The sequence below is a fragment of the Oncorhynchus mykiss genome, chromosome 7 (genome assembly GCF_057628025.1).
Source record: "Oncorhynchus mykiss isolate SJ-2025 chromosome 7, ASM5762802v1, whole genome shotgun sequence".
Lineage (NCBI taxonomy): Eukaryota > Metazoa > Chordata > Actinopteri > Salmoniformes > Salmonidae > Oncorhynchus > Oncorhynchus mykiss.
The window spans coordinates 56,182,335-56,199,449 of NC_143028.1; the positions used below are offsets into that span (position 1 = coordinate 56,182,335).

Here is a 17,115-nt window from a genome sequence, read left to right on the forward strand (position 1 = left end):
AGGCACAATGACCCAAACCTGACACTCATTTAGCAGAACCATACACCAAATCTGCAATACTACTGGAACATGTTTTGCTTTACACTCAGATTGCAATTCTATAACAAACATTTGGCAAAACACAACAGACAATTCACTACCTTTCGCACAACCTTTACAACTACAATCTATGTGCAAATGAAAAGCAACACTGTTCAAGCTTAGCTCAATTATCAATTGATCCATTTCACATGTGCATACACTAATTGTGTAAATGTTCACTTTGCGATCAGACCTTTGGTATGGATAAAAAGGCCACAGGTGAGTACTCCTGTATTTTGGTCATTCTGCGCCGCTAGCATCCATCATCCGGGATGTTCCAAAATGAGAATAGGTATGTACTGCAGACATTGGACCTATCTACTACTTTTACAACTTGACAACTATGCTATTCAACGGCTCACACACGAGACATATGTGGCAGGTAGTACAGTCAATCACGGATTACAAAAAGAAAACCAGCCCCGTCGCGGACATCAACGTCTTGCTCCCAGACAAATTAAACAACCTCTTTGAAGACAATACAGTGCCCCTGACAGGGCGCACTACCAAAACCTGTTGGCTGTCCTTCACCGCGGACAATGTGAGTAAAATATTTAAACGTGTTAACCCTTGCAAGACTTCGGCCCAGACGGCATCCCTAGCCGCGTCCTCAGAGCATGCAGCTGGCTGGTGTGTTTACAGACATATTAAATCAATCCCTGTCCCAGTCTGCTGTCACCACATGCTTCAAGAGGGCCATCATTGTTCCTGTTCCCAAGAAAGCTAAGGTAACTGAGCTAAACGGTTATTGCCCTGTAGCACTCACTTCCGTCATCATGAAGTGCTTTGAGAGACTAGTCAAGGGTCATATCACCTCCACCCTACCTGACACCCTCGACCCACTCCAATTTGCTTACCGCCCCAATAGGTCCACAGACGACGCAATCGCAATCACACTGCACACTGCCCTAACCCACTTGGACAAGAGGAATACCTATGTGAGAATGCTGTTCATTGACTACAGCTCAGCATTTAACACCATAGTACCCTCCAAACTTGTCATTAAGTACCCTCCAAACTTGTCATTAAAAACCCTGGGTCTCGACCCCGCCCTGTGCAACTGGGTCCTGGACTTTCTGACGGGCCGCCCCCAGGTGGTGAGGGTAGGAAACAACATCTCCACCTCGCTGATCCTCAACACTGGGGCACCACAAGGGTGCGTTCTCAACCCTGTCCTGTACTCTCTCCTGTACCATGACTGCGTGGCCATGCACGCCTCCAACTCAATCATCAAGTTTGCAGACGACACTATAGTGGTAGACTTGATTACCAACAATGATGAGACGGCCTACAGGGAGGAGGTGAGGGCCCTCGGAGTGTGGTGTCAGGAAAGTAACCTCACACTCAACGTCAACAAAACAAAGGAGATGATGGTGGACTTCAGGAAACAGCAGAGGGAGCACCCCCCTATCCACATCGACGGGACAGCAGTGGAGAAGGTGGAAAGTTATAAGTTCCTCGGCGTACACATCACGGACAAACTGAAATGTCCACCCACACAGACAACGTGGTGAAGAAGGCGCAGCAGCGCCTCTTCAATCTCAGGAGGCTGAAGAAATTTGGCTTGTTACAGAAAACACTCAACACTCACAAACTTTTAGAGATGCACAATCGAGAGCATCCTGTCGAGCTGTATCACCGCCTGGTACGGCAACTGCTCCGCCCACAACCGTAAGGCTCTCCAGAGGGTAGTGAGGTCTGCACAACGCATCACCAGGGGCAAACTACCTGTCCTCCAGGACACCTACACCACCCGATGTCACAGGAAGGTCAAAAAGATCATCAAGGACAACAACCACCCGAGCCACTGCCTATCATCTAGAAGGCGAGGTCAGTGCAGGTGCATCAAAGGTGGGAACGAGAGACTGAAAAACAGCTTCTATCTCAAGGCCATCAGACTGTTAAACAGCCATCACTAACTGCTGCCAACATACTGACTCAAATCTCTAGCCACTTTAATGATACAAAATGGTATGTGATAAATGTCTCTAGTCACTTTCAACAATGCCACTTTATGTAATGTTTACACACCCTACATTACTCATCTCATATGTATATACTGTACTCTATACCATCTACTGCATCTTGCCTATGCCGCACGGCCATCGCTCATCCATGTATTTATATGTACTTATTCGTTTTTCTTTAAGAAGCCCTCCTGTTCTCCACTCATTACCTGTATTAACTGCACCTGTTTGAACTCGTTACCTGTATAAAAGACACCTGTCCACACACTCAATCAAACAGACTCCAACCTCTCCACAATGGCCAAGACCAGAGAGCTGTGTAAGGACATCAGGGATAAAATTGTAGACCTGCACAAGGCTGGGATGGGCTACAGGACAATAGGCAAGCAGCTTGGTGAGAAGGCAACAACTGTTGGCGCAATTATTAGAAAATGGAAGAAGTTCAAGATGACGGTCAATCACCCTCAGTCTGGGGCTCCATGCAAGATCTCATCTCGTGGGGCATCAATGATCATGAGGAAGGTGAGGGATCAGCCCAGAACTACACGGCAGGACCTGGTCAATGATCTGAAGAGAGCTGGGACCACAGTCTCAAAGAAAACCATTAGTAACACACTATGCCGTCATGGATTAAAATCCTGCAGTGCACGCAAGGTCCCCCTGCTGTCTAAAGTTTGCCAATGACCATCTCGATGATCCAGAGGAGGAATGGGAGCAGGTCATGTGGTCTAATGAGACTAAAATATAACTTTTTGGTCTAAACTCGCCGTGTTTTGAGGAACAAGGAAATGAGTACAACCCCAAGTACATCATCCCAACCGTGAAGCATGGAGGTGGAAACATCATTCTTTGGGGATGCTTTTCTGCAAAGGGGACAGGACGAGTGCACTGTATTGAGGGGAGGATAGATGGGGCCATGTATCGCGAAATCTTGGCCAACAACCTCTTTCCCTCAGTAAGAGTATTGAAGATGGGTCGTGGCTGGGTCTTCCAGCATGACAATGACCCGAAACACACAGCCAGGGCAACTAAGGCGTGGCTCCGTAAGAAGCATCTCAAGGTCCTGGAGTGGCCTAGCCAGTCTCCAGACCTGAACCCAATAGAAAATCTTTGGAGGGAGCTGAAAGTCCGTATTGCCCAGTGACAGCCCCGAAACCTGAAGGATCTGGAGAAGGTCTGTATGGAGGAGTGGGCCAAAATCGCTGCTGCAGTGTGTGCAAACCTGGTCAAGAACTACAGGAAACGTATGATCTCTGTAATTGCAAGGTTTCTGTACCAAATATTAAGTTCTGCTTTTCTGATGTATCAAATACTTATGTCATGCAATAAAATGCAAATTAATTACTTAAAAATCATGCAATGTGATTTTCTGGATTTTTGTTTTAGATTCCGTCTCTCACAGTTGAAGTGCACCTATGATAACAATTACAGATCTCTGCATGCTTTGTAAGTAGGAAAACCTTCAAAATCGGCAGTGTATCAAATACTTGTTCTCCCCACTGTATGAGCCACAATGGGGTCCTCCACCACAATGCCACCCTTGGACCATTCAACACTGCCCATCTCCTTAATTTCCTGAAACACCTTACATGACAATTTTCTTCAGCCAAAGCAGAGAGGGACAGGTAATCCTGAGAAGCAAATGTGCGTTCTAATTTGGGACAGCGTGAGTTTCCATCGGGTTGTTCAGGTCCGCAACTGGTTTGATGACCATCCCAGGTTTACAATTCTCTATCTCCCATCATATTCCCCATTTTTCAACCCCATTGAGGAGCTGTTTTCAGCACGGCAGTGGAAGGTGTATGATTGCAAACCCCATGAATATATGGCCCTTCTCCAGGCAATCAAGAAAGCCTGTGGTGGCATTCTAGCAGAGTCCTGTCAGGGCTGCATGCGTCATGCCAGAAGATGTTTCCCCCACTGTCTGGCCAAGGAGAATATCGATGTTGATGAAAATCTGTGGCTGGACCAAAACAACAGACATGACATTTTGTTTTCGCAGTGGATTATTGGTTTCTCCTTGTTCTTGGTCTTCCTCCACCTCCACCTACTAAGTTTGAGCTTAGCTTGTTGAAGAGTGTTGTTTTTCATTTGCACAATAGATTGTAGTTGTAAAGGTTGTGCGAAAGGTAGTGAATTGTCTGTTGTGTTTTGCCAAATGTTGTAGAATTGTAAAGCAAAACATGTTCCAGTAGTATTGCAGATTTGGTGTATGGTTCTGCTAAATGAGTCATTGTGCCTCAGTTTTAGTGTGTAACAATTGGGAAAAACTGTAACTGTATGTTTACGTTGATACTGTATGTGTGCTTACAGTATGCTGTTTGACATGTATTAAGTCATGTTTAAATATAAAACTAACATTTTTGCTTTTGTGTTCCTTTGTTGTTTGAGTACACACAGCAGTATACAGTACAATAGATACATCTTAGTCTTCACACTGAAATAAGTTCTGATAGTAGTGTTTTGAATGTCACATTCGTGTGATCTGTTGTCACTAAGTTAGATTCATTTGATGTGTGTGTGTGTCTCATTTGTAGGCAGAGTTTTACTATAAGCAGGGAGTACATGGTGTTTCATTTCGTAAGATGTCTGCCTACAGTTTGTGGAAATTGGCTAGCTGTTTTGTGTTTTATGTTTAGGGTTTTGAGTACCTGAGATGAGATTCAGCAAATGTGTGTCAACAATTGGGAAAAACTGTAATATTGACTGTAGACATCCATAAAGAATATGTAGAGGGGCCTCTGAAGGGGCCTCTGCTGAGCTCTGATCCACTTAAAGATGTTGAAACGGAAAAAGAGCAACACACCACCTTCATCTTGTCCCATACTTACCACCGAGGATGACAGAGCCCTAGCAAGAGATGATGAGCGCTTGCCAGTTGGAACTTCCTGTGAAAAACATCAGACACATTAAAATGAAGTAAAATTGAAGGTGAGAAATTACCTCACTGTCACCTGGAAGTGGCCAAGTAAACAACAGGCTCCCTCTCTTTGCCAGTGTTAGGCTGAATCCCAATTCTCCACCCATTTCCCAACTTCCCGTCATGGATTTAACTATGGTGGAAACTCCCTCTAGCCAATGATTACACAAATCCAATGTTTTTGAATCTATGATGGGAAGTAGGACAGCGCACACTTTGGGTGAAGGGTGGACAACTGCGATGCAGCCTTAGAATGCAAAATGGTGTGTCCTATTGACTGATATGATAAGAACGTTTTCACAACCTCTTGAGGGACATCACGCAGTTATTATATCTGTCAGGTTTGCTCTAACTTCAAGCACAAATTAATGTCATTCATCACTACTCCGATCTGTCTCGGATTTTGCCAAAATCAAAACAAAACAATGACACTTTCTATGCATGTTGTTCTTGATGCTGAGCAGGGTGGCCACTGGGAATGAGTTTTGGGGAGGAAACATGCCAAATTTGAACAAATCCCCTCATACAACAATGTGTTTAGATTGTACTGATTGTAAACTCAGCAAAAAAAAGAAATGTCCCTTTTTCGGGACCCTGTCTTTCAAAGATAATTCATAAAAATCCAAATAACTTCACAGATCTTCATTTTAAAGGGTTTATACACTGTTTTCCATGCTTGTTCAATGAACCATAAACAATGAATGAACATGCACCTGTGGAACGGTCGTTAAGACACTAACAGTTTACAGACGGTAGGCAAATAAGGTCACAGTTATGACAACTTATGATACTAAAGAGGCCTTTCTACTGACTCTGAAAAACACCAAAACAAATGAACCATAAACAATTAGTGAACATGCACCTGTGGAACGGTCGTTAAGACACTAACAGTTTACAGACGGTAGGCAATTAAGGTCACAGTTATGACAACTTATGACACTAAAGAGGCCTTTCTACTGACTCTGAAAGGGGACAAGACAGATGGGGCCATGTATTATATTTTAGTCTCATTAGACCACATCACCTCCTCCCATTCCTCCTCTGGATCATCGAGATGGTCATTGGCAAACTTTAGACAGCAGGGGGACCTTGCGTGCACTGCAGGATTGTAATCCATGACGGTATAGTGTGTTACTAATGGTTTTCAGTACTGTATACTGCCCAGGGTACCTGCTCAACTGCGTGAACGTGCCTTAGGCATGCTGCAAGGAGGCATGAGGACTGCAGATGTGGTCAGGACAATAAATTGCTATGTCCGTACTGTGAGACGCCTAAGACAGCGCCACAGGGAGACAGGACGGACAGCTGATCGTCCTCGCAGTGGCAGACCACGTGTCCAACACCTGCACAGGATCAGTACATCCGAACAGCACACCTGCGGGACAGGTACAGGATGGCAACAACAACTGCCCGAGTTAGACCAGGAACACACAATCCTGTGGTAAGGCAGGTCCTCACCAGACATCACCGGCAACGAGGTTGCATATGGGCATAAAACCACCGTCGCTGGACCACACAGGACTGGCAAAAAGTGCTCGGTTTTGTCTAACCAGGGGTGATGGTCGGATTCGCGTTTATCGTTGAAGGAATGAGCGTTACACCGAGGCCTGTACTCTTGAGCGGGATCGATTTGGAGGTGGAGGGTCCATCATGGTCTGGGGAGGTGTGTCACAGCATCATCGGACTGAGCTTGTTGTCATTGCAGGCAATCTCAACTCTGTGCGTTACAGGGAAGACATCCTCCTTCCTCATGTGGTACTCTTCCTGCAGGCTCATCCTGACATGACCCTCCAGCATGACAATGCCACCAGCCATACTGCTCATTCTGTGCGTAATTTCTTTCAAGACAGGAATGTCAGTGTTCTGCCATGGCCAGCGAAGAGCCAGGATCTCAATCCCATTGAGCACGTCTGGGACCTGTTGGATCGGAGGTTGAGGGCTAGGGCCATTCCTCCCAGAAATGTCTGGGAACTTGCAGGTGCCTTGGTGGAAAAGTGAGGTAACATCTCACAGCAAGAACTGTCAAATATGGTGCAGTCCATGAGGAGGAGATGCACTGCAGAAGTTAATGCAGCTGGTGGCCACACCAGATACTGACTGTTACTTTTTATTTTTACCCCCCCTTTGTTCAGGGTCACATTATTCCATTTCTGTTAGTCACATGTCTGTGGAACTTGTGCAGTTTGTCTCAGTTGTTGAATCTTGTTATGTTCATACAAATATTTACACATGTTAAGTTTGCTGAAAATAAATGCAGCTGACAGTGAAAGGACGTTTAATCTTTTGATGAGTTTAGTTGTCTGAGGAAGAATTTATACATATTTTTTTTAGTTGTTGGCTATCCAATATGTGTAATCATCAAATACTTCACCAAACAGATAGAGATAAAATTGACAGAATATAAGTAGAATTGAATCACCCTACATCCCCATGCCTCCTCAAATACGGCTGTCATGAAGGATACACTAGTGAAATGAATACTATTGACACGGCAGGAACATATCAAAAGTACTGGCCGATTCAATTGTTCAACATTTACACAGACATTTATTAAGAATATAGGAAAATAGGACATCCAGATGTCAAGTTCACCTATATATCCAGATTAGAATAGAATCAAGTTGCAGATGAATTATGTATTGCACATCACTTCAGTCCTCAAGAGGATTTAGCTAACAGAGTAATCACTTGTCAGTTCATCTCTCCAACGTGGTAACGCTGAAGACAGAGGATGGTTCAGGTTGGAAATTACAATAATGTTGTCCTGTTCTGACATACACAAAGAAAATTAGACATAATTGAATATCGTGCTTTCGTTTGCTCACTAATTGTTATGGAATATTTGCCAAATTAAGCATTTGGAGAGTTCTCACTTACACAACCTGTTTTTCTAGCTTTTCCAGATTTGGTCAGTCTTGTCAAAAGCATTAACGATTCAAAACTTTTCAAGCTTGAGCACGTTTAATTCAAACAGGGGTGAGGGGAAATGATGAACAAAGCACATTGTATCTCAAACTAATCCATGATGGTTCTTTATCAGCAGAATCCCACAGATATTCCAAAACCTTATCACCTTCATTCAAATTACAGAAACTTTGTCTTTAAACAAACTTTGAGGAAAGTAGAAGTTAATACAAAGCAAACTTGTTTAAAGAATGCAAAGGAATAGCTCTGAAGTTCAGTCTCTTTCTAGAGTTGATTTTAGGGCTTCAAACACAAGGCTCTGGAAAACAGAGGTAAACCTAAAGGCGAACGTCTGAGAATTTGCCTTTATTTGTGTGCTTGTGTGGGACCACAAACAGTTTCATATAAATACACTGTGACAGGAGAATGGGCTTTGCAGGATCTATCGACACTGCCCTCTGTAAACTATGTCAATGTACTGTATGCCCTCTTATCTTCCTAATTATTCTTATTTATTTACCTGTACTCCCTGCCTTTCCTGTACACATTATATTCATGTAGGTGGGGTTGATGTTTGTTTTCCTACAGTATTGGAGATATTATCTCTCTCTCTAATCTCTCCTGAATCCTCGTTCTCTTGTCTCTACCCCCTGCAGTGAGAGAGGGTATTGTCACGCTCCCCTTCCTGTTCTGGTGGCGCTCGGCGGTCGTCGTCGCCGGTCTATTAGCTGCCACCGATCCCTTTTTCCTTTTCGTTTGTTTCTGTCTAATTGTTTTCACCTGTTCCTTGTTGGGGTTTTGGGATGGGTGTTATTTAAGTTTGTTTTGCCCGCTGGTGTTTGTGCGGGCTTGCTGGTTTGTTACGTTTGGTGATGTATCGTGTTTGTTTTGGGTTTTCGCTGTCCAGTGTTTGTAACTAGGTTTTGGGTTTGTTTAGCGCCAGTGTTTTAGGGCATTCACCCATGTTTGGACCTGTTACGTTTTAAATGACATTAAAGCGTTTTTCCCGTTCACTTCGCTCTCTGCATTTGACTCCTCACTCATCACTCACCCGCCGTTACAGGTATAAGGGAACAACTCCGTATGATTTGTGACCTGAGTTTATTTGTCCCCTTTTCACCAATCTGGGATTTTGAACATCTGCTACCGTGGAGCCATTCTCTTTCCATGCACAGTAGAGGGTCACACTGAAGTTGTCTCATCTGGTAAGCAGGTGTGACTGCTGCATCCATGGGGCTTTGTCTGATAACAAGCTATTTCCTCCTTGATCTCTTTGTCGGTCTCTCTCTCAACCCTAATTGCCAAATTAAGAAGATGATTAGCACACAATATCACTTTTGAGCTGACTTAATTGGGTTGTTTTGTGAATGGATGTCAATTTGCCTGGCAGAAAGAAATAATTCTGGAGAGAGATGGTTACATTACTCCAGGCTTTGAACACTTCTACTGCAGTAATCCACTCCTGCACTTTGTCTTATCACCCACTTCCCCTGGGTTTCAACTCCCTCATCTCAACAAGCACTGGTGCTTTTACAGAGCATTCACAGTCCAACGCCTTAGATCCAAGGTCTTTCTCTCTCTGCAACTTCTAAATATAATAATAGTGTGTACTGGTAATTTGTATAATTATAAAACATAATTTGTGAAAAAAACCAGTCAGAGCTACGTGGTGAGATGAATCAAGAATGCAGTCTGGCAGAACATGATGAACATAACAATTAGGACTAACAATGTCCATCCAACCTACTGACATGATCAGAATGCATAACTGTAAAAAAATATATATATACAGCTGCAACAACTAATAAATACCAAATACCCAAAGTCATTTAAAACAATTCAGAACTTGGTGATATGGTGGCAGGTAGCCTAGCAGTTAGAGCGTTGGACCACGAATACCCGAGCCAACAAGGTGAATAATCTGTCAATGTGCCCTTGAGCAAGGCACTTAACGATCATTTGCTCCAGGGCACCGTAATACTATAGGCTGACCCTGTAAAACAACACATTTCACTGCACCTATCCAGTGTATGTGACAATATAACTTTTTGGGGGTTGATGAATTGCAGGTTGTAATGAACTTAATTGTAAAAAGAAGCATAAAAAGTCAACAACACTTCCAATTGGTGGACAAAAATAGTGTCACTTCCTCAGTGCTCTGTGAGCATCATTGTGTATGTTTGTACTGTGTCTGATGATTAAAAGGCTCTGGGTTGGAACAAATTGAATTCTGTGTGTCTCCTATTTGTGCGTGTACATGGTGGGTTGTTTGCTGATAAACCGGAGCTTGCCACTAATGGAATCCTAGGTTATTTCCAGAGAAAGTCAACAGAAAAGGATACAGATATCTTAGGTGGCACAATAATACACCAGTAATATATCTGACATAACTTATTTCTTTCATATTTCCCCCCACATAATCAACCTCAAAGGTCACATACTTTGTACTATTTGCATAGCATACCCTACATGCAATAGAGATTGTTCTCAAATATCTGCACACTCTACCACTAAGATCTCCTCTCTCTCAATGGACCTTGTGTGCCTATAAGTAATACAGCAGAATTCTTGTGCCACATGTAGCCTTTTGATGGAGCAGCAGTCTCAGTCCCAAGAAGTTTGGGGCTTGATCACCCTGTATAGAGATAGTTGAGCTAGATAGCTGGAGTATTTATACAGACCCTGTAAGATAACACGGTGTCTAAGATAGCTGAGCATTATATAGTTCAGTATTCCAAAATGGCAGAATTGGTTAGGTATTGCCTGTCTATTAGCCTGTCAATTCATAGAGATTCATGAACGACTGCTGGTACCAAGGTAATTAGTGAACTAGGCTAAGGCAAGGCATGTGTATTTGCTAGTATAGTATAGTTAATTAATTTGTTGTATCTGCTGGATAAAAGGTCGGAAAAGCCCAATATCAGAGGGCAACATTAGTTTTTTTATTTGGACATAACGGTTCTAAACATCCAAATAGTGGCATGGTGTACATTACATTACAGGGGATTTAACCAGTCAGCACTCATGAACAGGGAGACATGAGAGAGCGAGAGCGAGAGAGAGCGAGAGAGAAAACAGTATGACGACAACTCACACTCACCACCACAGGCACTCAGCCAGTTTGGTCTCTGAATGTTACTTCATAAGCATTGTTATTAGCCAACATACAACATCCATTACCCAGGTTTAGCATACATTCCAGAAATCAAAACACTTCCTTGAACAGAACATCATATACAGCTCAAAGAAGAAGAGAGTTCACCATGTGCCTTATAAACCATGCAAGTAGAGGAGTAACACTGCAGTGGTGCGTTCACTTTGTAGGAGGAGGATGAGTATATGAGTAGAAGAAGTAAAGGTTCAACCACAGACAGAAAACAGAAAGAAAGGATGAAATTATCAATCAGAGATGATTTCACTGAACGATGCCATCAATGAGTAAATGTACAGCAGTCCAAGTCCTCTTTATAAATCTCTTACCCCTCCAGGAATCAACTAGAGCACATTAGACAATCAATCATACAAGTAAGTACTACATTTCAGTCGTTCTGGTAGTATGACATCTGAAGGGGTCATAGTAATTCCTCTATAGCAATGTGTACAGTACATATTTACATCACTTGTTTTCTTGATATTCCTCAGATGAAATGATGTGTGGAAAGGGGAAAATATGATAAAAGTGAATATCAAACATGACTGAATTACTCTATCGTTAAAAAAGGTATTATACAAGTTCATTAAAAACTGATGATGTGCACAAAAGGCACTTACTCATTTTAGACATAAATAAACAAAATACTAATAAACAAATATATACATTTTACTTTTGCAAATTAACATTTAGTACGTGTTTTACTTTATCTTTGAAAATACAGCTTATGTATGTTTGAGAAAAATGAACACTATAATGGACTCTTCAGTTATACCGATGAGAACTGTGGTTAATACAAAAATGTTATGTAATTCTTGTAGTTCAACAAGATGAAAAAAAACATGATTTGGTTGTCATCAGTGACAGTTCCTATTGATGGAGAGTGCCACCGGTTTACTCATACCTGACCAGAATCACAGTACTTCTAGTTAAAGCAATACCATATATGACCAGCAGAGGGTGTAAGTGTATAACTTATGTTGTTTGACTTGTCTCTGTGTGCCCTGCATGTAGGCTAGAATCTACCCAGCAGGGGTCAACAGATGGTGGACAGAATTGACTGCAATGTTTGTGGTAAACAAAACGCACATGGCAAACAAATCACTGGGATGAGATCATGACAACTTTTTCCAGTGAAAGTATGTATCTCATAGGAAACTATGTGTATGAAATCAAGATTTGCACACATAACAGTGGCTGAATAATGTACATATGATTGATATTGGAATCACAGCATGAGATTCAGGTTGATATATCTGTCCTTGACTTTTTGTCCCACCTTGGCTGCCAATTCACTTCCATTGCTCACATGTTACTGCTACATGTTAGTGACAACAGGTATTCATTCACATGTTCCAAAATGGTTAACTACTAGGGTATAGCCCAACCCTCGAAAGCAAAAGGCCGAAACATTAAGTCACTTGTGCATTTTACAGAGGAAAGGCACCGCAAACAGTCATTGTTCAATTGTCACATTGTGTCAAATGGTACAGCATAAAACATGCAGGACAGGGCAGGGCATGCGGCATATAAGGCAGTCCAAACACACAACTATAGGACTGAGCAGAGGCAGGAGCGGGCTTGGGCCAGCTACAATTTAACATGGCAGCTACAGTATAGGCCTACAGTGTCAACCTCTTTCAGTACGCACTTGTATTTCCTCGCTACAAAGGACTGAAAACAAGAAGTGGGATGAGACACTGGAACATGACAGTGAGGATGTTAGAATCAAGGGGAGGAGAGGTAAGACCACTGTTCTGCTGTTATTATATCACAACATTTACGGTTAACTTCTCAGGCAACACTGGAGTTGTCTAGGTAAGGTATCACATTTCAGATCAAAAGGAATATTGTAACAGTACTTTGTAACATATTTTGTGCGTAGAAAGTATTACATAAATCAGACGTTGAACAGGCAAGAGGTTGCTTTAAAGATGGCAAGGTATGAATAGTATGAAATCGGGTCATCATACCACACATGAAATAAGGAACACAAATTAGTGTCTAGTTGTGGACTGACTTCACACAGGTTGCTGTGTCAGCAGAAGACAGGCTCTTGTGTTGAGCTGTTGGAACAGTGAGGGGCTATGGGGTTAAGGGCCATGGTCAACAGTATTCTCACAGTATTACAAACTCATAAAAGGGGGCTCAAACCTTACCATGGCAAACTATGGTATAATGCACTCATTTTACTGTCTTAAATCTGAATAATATCTTGGAAGTATGTATATGAGGAATGATAAAGCATTTCAACAATACAAATGGAATAAAAGCAGACTCAACTCAACTGGAGACCGACTTGGCCTTATTTACAGTGCATGAAGAACTGCTGTGGGCAGAAGACAGAATCAGGATCCATTTGAGTAGAGAAGCTCAAATGTAGTTTTAACTCATAAATACAATGTGTGGTATGATGACATCCACATGTCCACATAGTCTAAACACAACTGTCAGTGCTGTGATGTGTGTGAGAAAGGGAAGAAAATAACAAAGGAAGCAGAAGCCTTTTGATATTTTTTCGTTGTTTGCTGGTTGACTATTTGTGTTTGTTTTTTGACAATGCCATTCACATCTACTTGCCTGTTCTGTCTTGGCCTGTACAAGATTAACACACACAAAAAATACATACTAATCAATAACTATATACAAGTTAAACTACATTTTGAGTTTCTTACAATTAGTTGGTATATTGGTTCAGTTTTCTGCATCTCATATACGTATACAATGTTGACATGTTGTTACTTTGCTGAACATCCCTTATACTACAGTACAAACAAAAGGCATAACAACTTCAAGTAAGTCTCTATTTACAGCCAAAAGGCAGATGGCCATCTTGGTTTCAGTCTCTTAGAAGCAGTCTGGTAGACTGAGTGTCCAGTCCAGAGAGAAGAGTCTCATACACACCAGTAAGGAGGGATCAGACATCATCTGGACCAGTGCAGGATGAAAACCAACGCCAAAATTACACAAGTACTTCTTCACGTCTTGCAGTCAATGAATCTCTAAAAAGCGGGGCCTTGAGGTAAAAACGAAAAAATTACTTTTACTTTGAGGTGATTTTATTCATTCTTTTCAAGTCCGTTTTCACATCAAGCTTCAGAGTGTTGAGTTAATATGCTATCAAACCCCTACAGCCTCTCCACCTGCCATCACTATGGCAACTCAGGCTCACTCCAGGAGCTTTCTGAATTCAAGAAATAAAGTGAAACTCAACACAAGGAGAGGGAAAATCCACACATGTTCTCTGAGAACATATTGACAACACATCATCGCATTTCTATGGGCTTTCCTCTCCTTCAAGCTGTTGCAACATGAAAACCCAGAGTCTGCCTCAGAGTTACATGGTGCCTGACTTGTCCCCGGCTGCGTTAGCTGCGGAGCTAGCCGCGGCAGTGCTGTTGGGGAAGATCTTCTCAGTGGGGGTGACAGCAGGGCTTCCTACCCCGGAGGAACTGGAGCTGGAGGAGCGGTGCCCGGTGGGGGGCGGGCGGACGGGCCTCATGGGCGGGGGGCGCAGTTGGGCTCCGGCCAGACGTGCCGACAAGGCAGGCTTAAAGGTGGACATCATTTCAGAGGTGGAGCTGCTGCTGCGGCGCATGGCGGCGTCCGGGTCACGGATCATGATGGTGTGGAGGGGGCTGCCGGGCTCCGAGTTCACAGGCTTCTTCATGGTGGTGTCCAGGGTATCCAGCACCACGTCTGGTGCTTGCTTGCCCATGTTTTGGCGCTCCAGCTCACGCAGCTCATGTAGGGCCGTGGTCATGGTCTTCTCTATGTCCTGACATACACAAAGTACACAGAAAATGTGAAAGGAGATAATGAATTTGATATAATTGCTAAGCCAAGCTAGGCTAAGTTAAGTTTAGCAATGGTAGTAGCCACTGATGCTGAGAGTCTAATGCAGAACTGTCTGTGCTTTTTATTCAGCTCCATTCCCCCGTGACATAGGTGTGTCAATCTTTCAGCGCCAGACTGTCTCTAACGTTTACACTGAGACAGGGCTGCTTCACCCAGACACATAGACAGACAGTACAGCAGGACATCACATCTGCCTCTGCTCTCCCAGACACCTCCTCTCTCTGCTCCCTCTCCTCACACAGTACAGCCCAACACAACGGCACCAAATGAAGAGATTAACATCCCCTTTTAATGGCTGACACTCTTTACAACAGTCACAATCGCACACACTCTCTCACACAATCACACACACACACTCTCTCACACAATCACACGTTTTGTTCTTCTATTCTCGTGGGGACCTAAAATGTATTTCCATTCAAAATCCTATTTTCCCTCACCCCTAACCATAACTCTTTCCCCAATTCTAACCCTAAGCCCTAAGCTTAAAATAGCCTTTGTCCCCATGGGGACATGAGAAAGGTCCCCACGAGGGAGCATTTGACTTGTTTTACTATCCTTGTGGGGGCTTTTGGGGGTTTTAGTTCTCCACAAGGATAGAAAAACCAACCAACCCACCCACCCACACACACACACACACCCTCTCTCACAATCGCACACACAAATACTCTCTCTCAAAATCGCACGCACGCGCACGCACACACACACACAAACTCATTAGCACAATCACAATCAAGGTCATCAACATGGGCTCAGGCTGAAATAGGGCTCTGATAGGACCACTCTCATTAGCTGATCAGAACTTTTCCATTTCAAAATCTGCCTCTATTCCTTTTCCAGTTAGCCGATGCAGGGCCTGTGCTGCCATTATCAATGATCATTAGTACTCATTTCAGCATAGACATTAAATTAATTCTGCTTCCTGAGGCTGTTGGGGAGTTGCAGCGTTGAGACAAAATTGAGATTGTGGAGAAAAAATAAAAATAAAAATATTTTTGAAATGGACAGATGATTCCATTCCATATTGTGTGAGGTTCTATGACTGATAAGGTTGGGGAAAAGAGGTTATGCAGTTATACATTGGGCAAAGGTAATACTTTAGAACCTGGGTCTGATAGGACAGTGAGGGCCATACCTCTGCCAGGGCATCAGCCTCCAGTGACTTGTGGTCCCCCAGGCTGCTGTGGCGTGTGGCCCCTGGTACGTGTCTCAGGGGGTGGCCCTCGGGGTAGACCTTCCTGTCAGCATAGTTGATGCTGCCCGCACTGCCAAATGTGCCCAGGCGCCTCTTCTCCGGGCTCTCCATGCGACTCCTGCTCACTGCCATCTTGTGGGGGCTACTGGGACAGGCTGCGGCCCGCGGGGGTGTGTCTGTTCCCCGGGGAGGGCTGTGGGTCTCTCCGCTGCGGCGCTGAGGGAGGGCGGCCCCGTCAGAACGTAGCCTCACCCTGAGGAGAGAGACAACATCACATCACAGTGGCCCTGGACACTGATCAAAAATAAAACAACATTTCAATGGGTATTCCTTCCCAGTTGTTACCCACCTCCCCATGACTCCTCCAAAGTGGCAGTCGGGGGAGTGTTCACACGGTGATGGGACATCGTTTTTGGATGAAGCCTTGTCATCCAGCAGTGGTCCGCTGCTCGCCTCGCTGTCCGCCTTCTGACTGAGATTATCTGAGAACGCATCATCCCTGAAAGGAGAGAGAAAGAGAGGAGAGATGATAGAGTGTGGTTGAGATCTTATTTAGATTGTTGTTTTATTTTTTTTACCTTTATTTAACTAGGCAAGTCAGTTAAAAACAAATTCTTATTTTCAATGAAGGCCTAGGAACAGTGGGTTAACTGCCTGTTCAGGGGCAGAACAACAGATTTGTACCTTGTCAGCTCGGGGATTTGTACTTGCAACCTTTCGGTTACTAGTCCAACGCTCTAACAACTAGGCTACCCTGCCGCATGTATGCCATTTACTCAAACTAATTGGTCCATATTGATGGCTCTGGTTTTCAATCTGCAGTCAGTTTATCTGATCCAGACAGATGGGGGAGCCACTTCACTGACTCCTTTTGAACATTGATCATTCCAACGTATTCCTAACACAGAAAGTAGCAATACGATTTCAAATTCTTACCTTACTGTTGACTCAACATCCAAATGGATTCATGAAACAGACACCAGCAGTGATTAGCCACACTATAATTCGAGACTACGCGGCTCATCTTTCAAATGATTGT

General features: G+C 43.4%; 1 protein-coding gene and 1 long non-coding RNA gene across 3 annotated transcripts in view; one reads left to right on the plus strand and one right to left on the minus strand.

The window, feature by feature from the left end:
- Positions 1 to 17,115, plus strand: part of LOC149982603 (uncharacterized) — a 179,789-nt gene that overhangs the window by 79,388 nt on the left and 83,286 nt on the right. The window lies entirely within an intron of this gene.
- LOC110528991 (SLIT-ROBO Rho GTPase-activating protein 3) overlaps positions 10,793 to 17,115 on the minus strand; it is a 120,619-nt gene continuing 114,296 nt past the window's right edge. For both annotated transcript variants that reach the window (XM_036983710.2, XM_036983709.2), the window contains exons 20-22: positions 16,426 to 16,575; positions 16,017 to 16,329; positions 10,793 to 14,801 (exon numbers count right to left, since the gene is read on the minus strand). In XM_036983710.2, the coding sequence (XP_036839605.2) occupies positions 14,361 to 14,801; positions 16,017 to 16,329; positions 16,426 to 16,575 (904 nt within the window). In that variant the 3' untranslated portion in view covers positions 10,793 to 14,360. The remainder of the gene's footprint in view (positions 14,802 to 16,016; positions 16,330 to 16,425; positions 16,576 to 17,115) is intronic.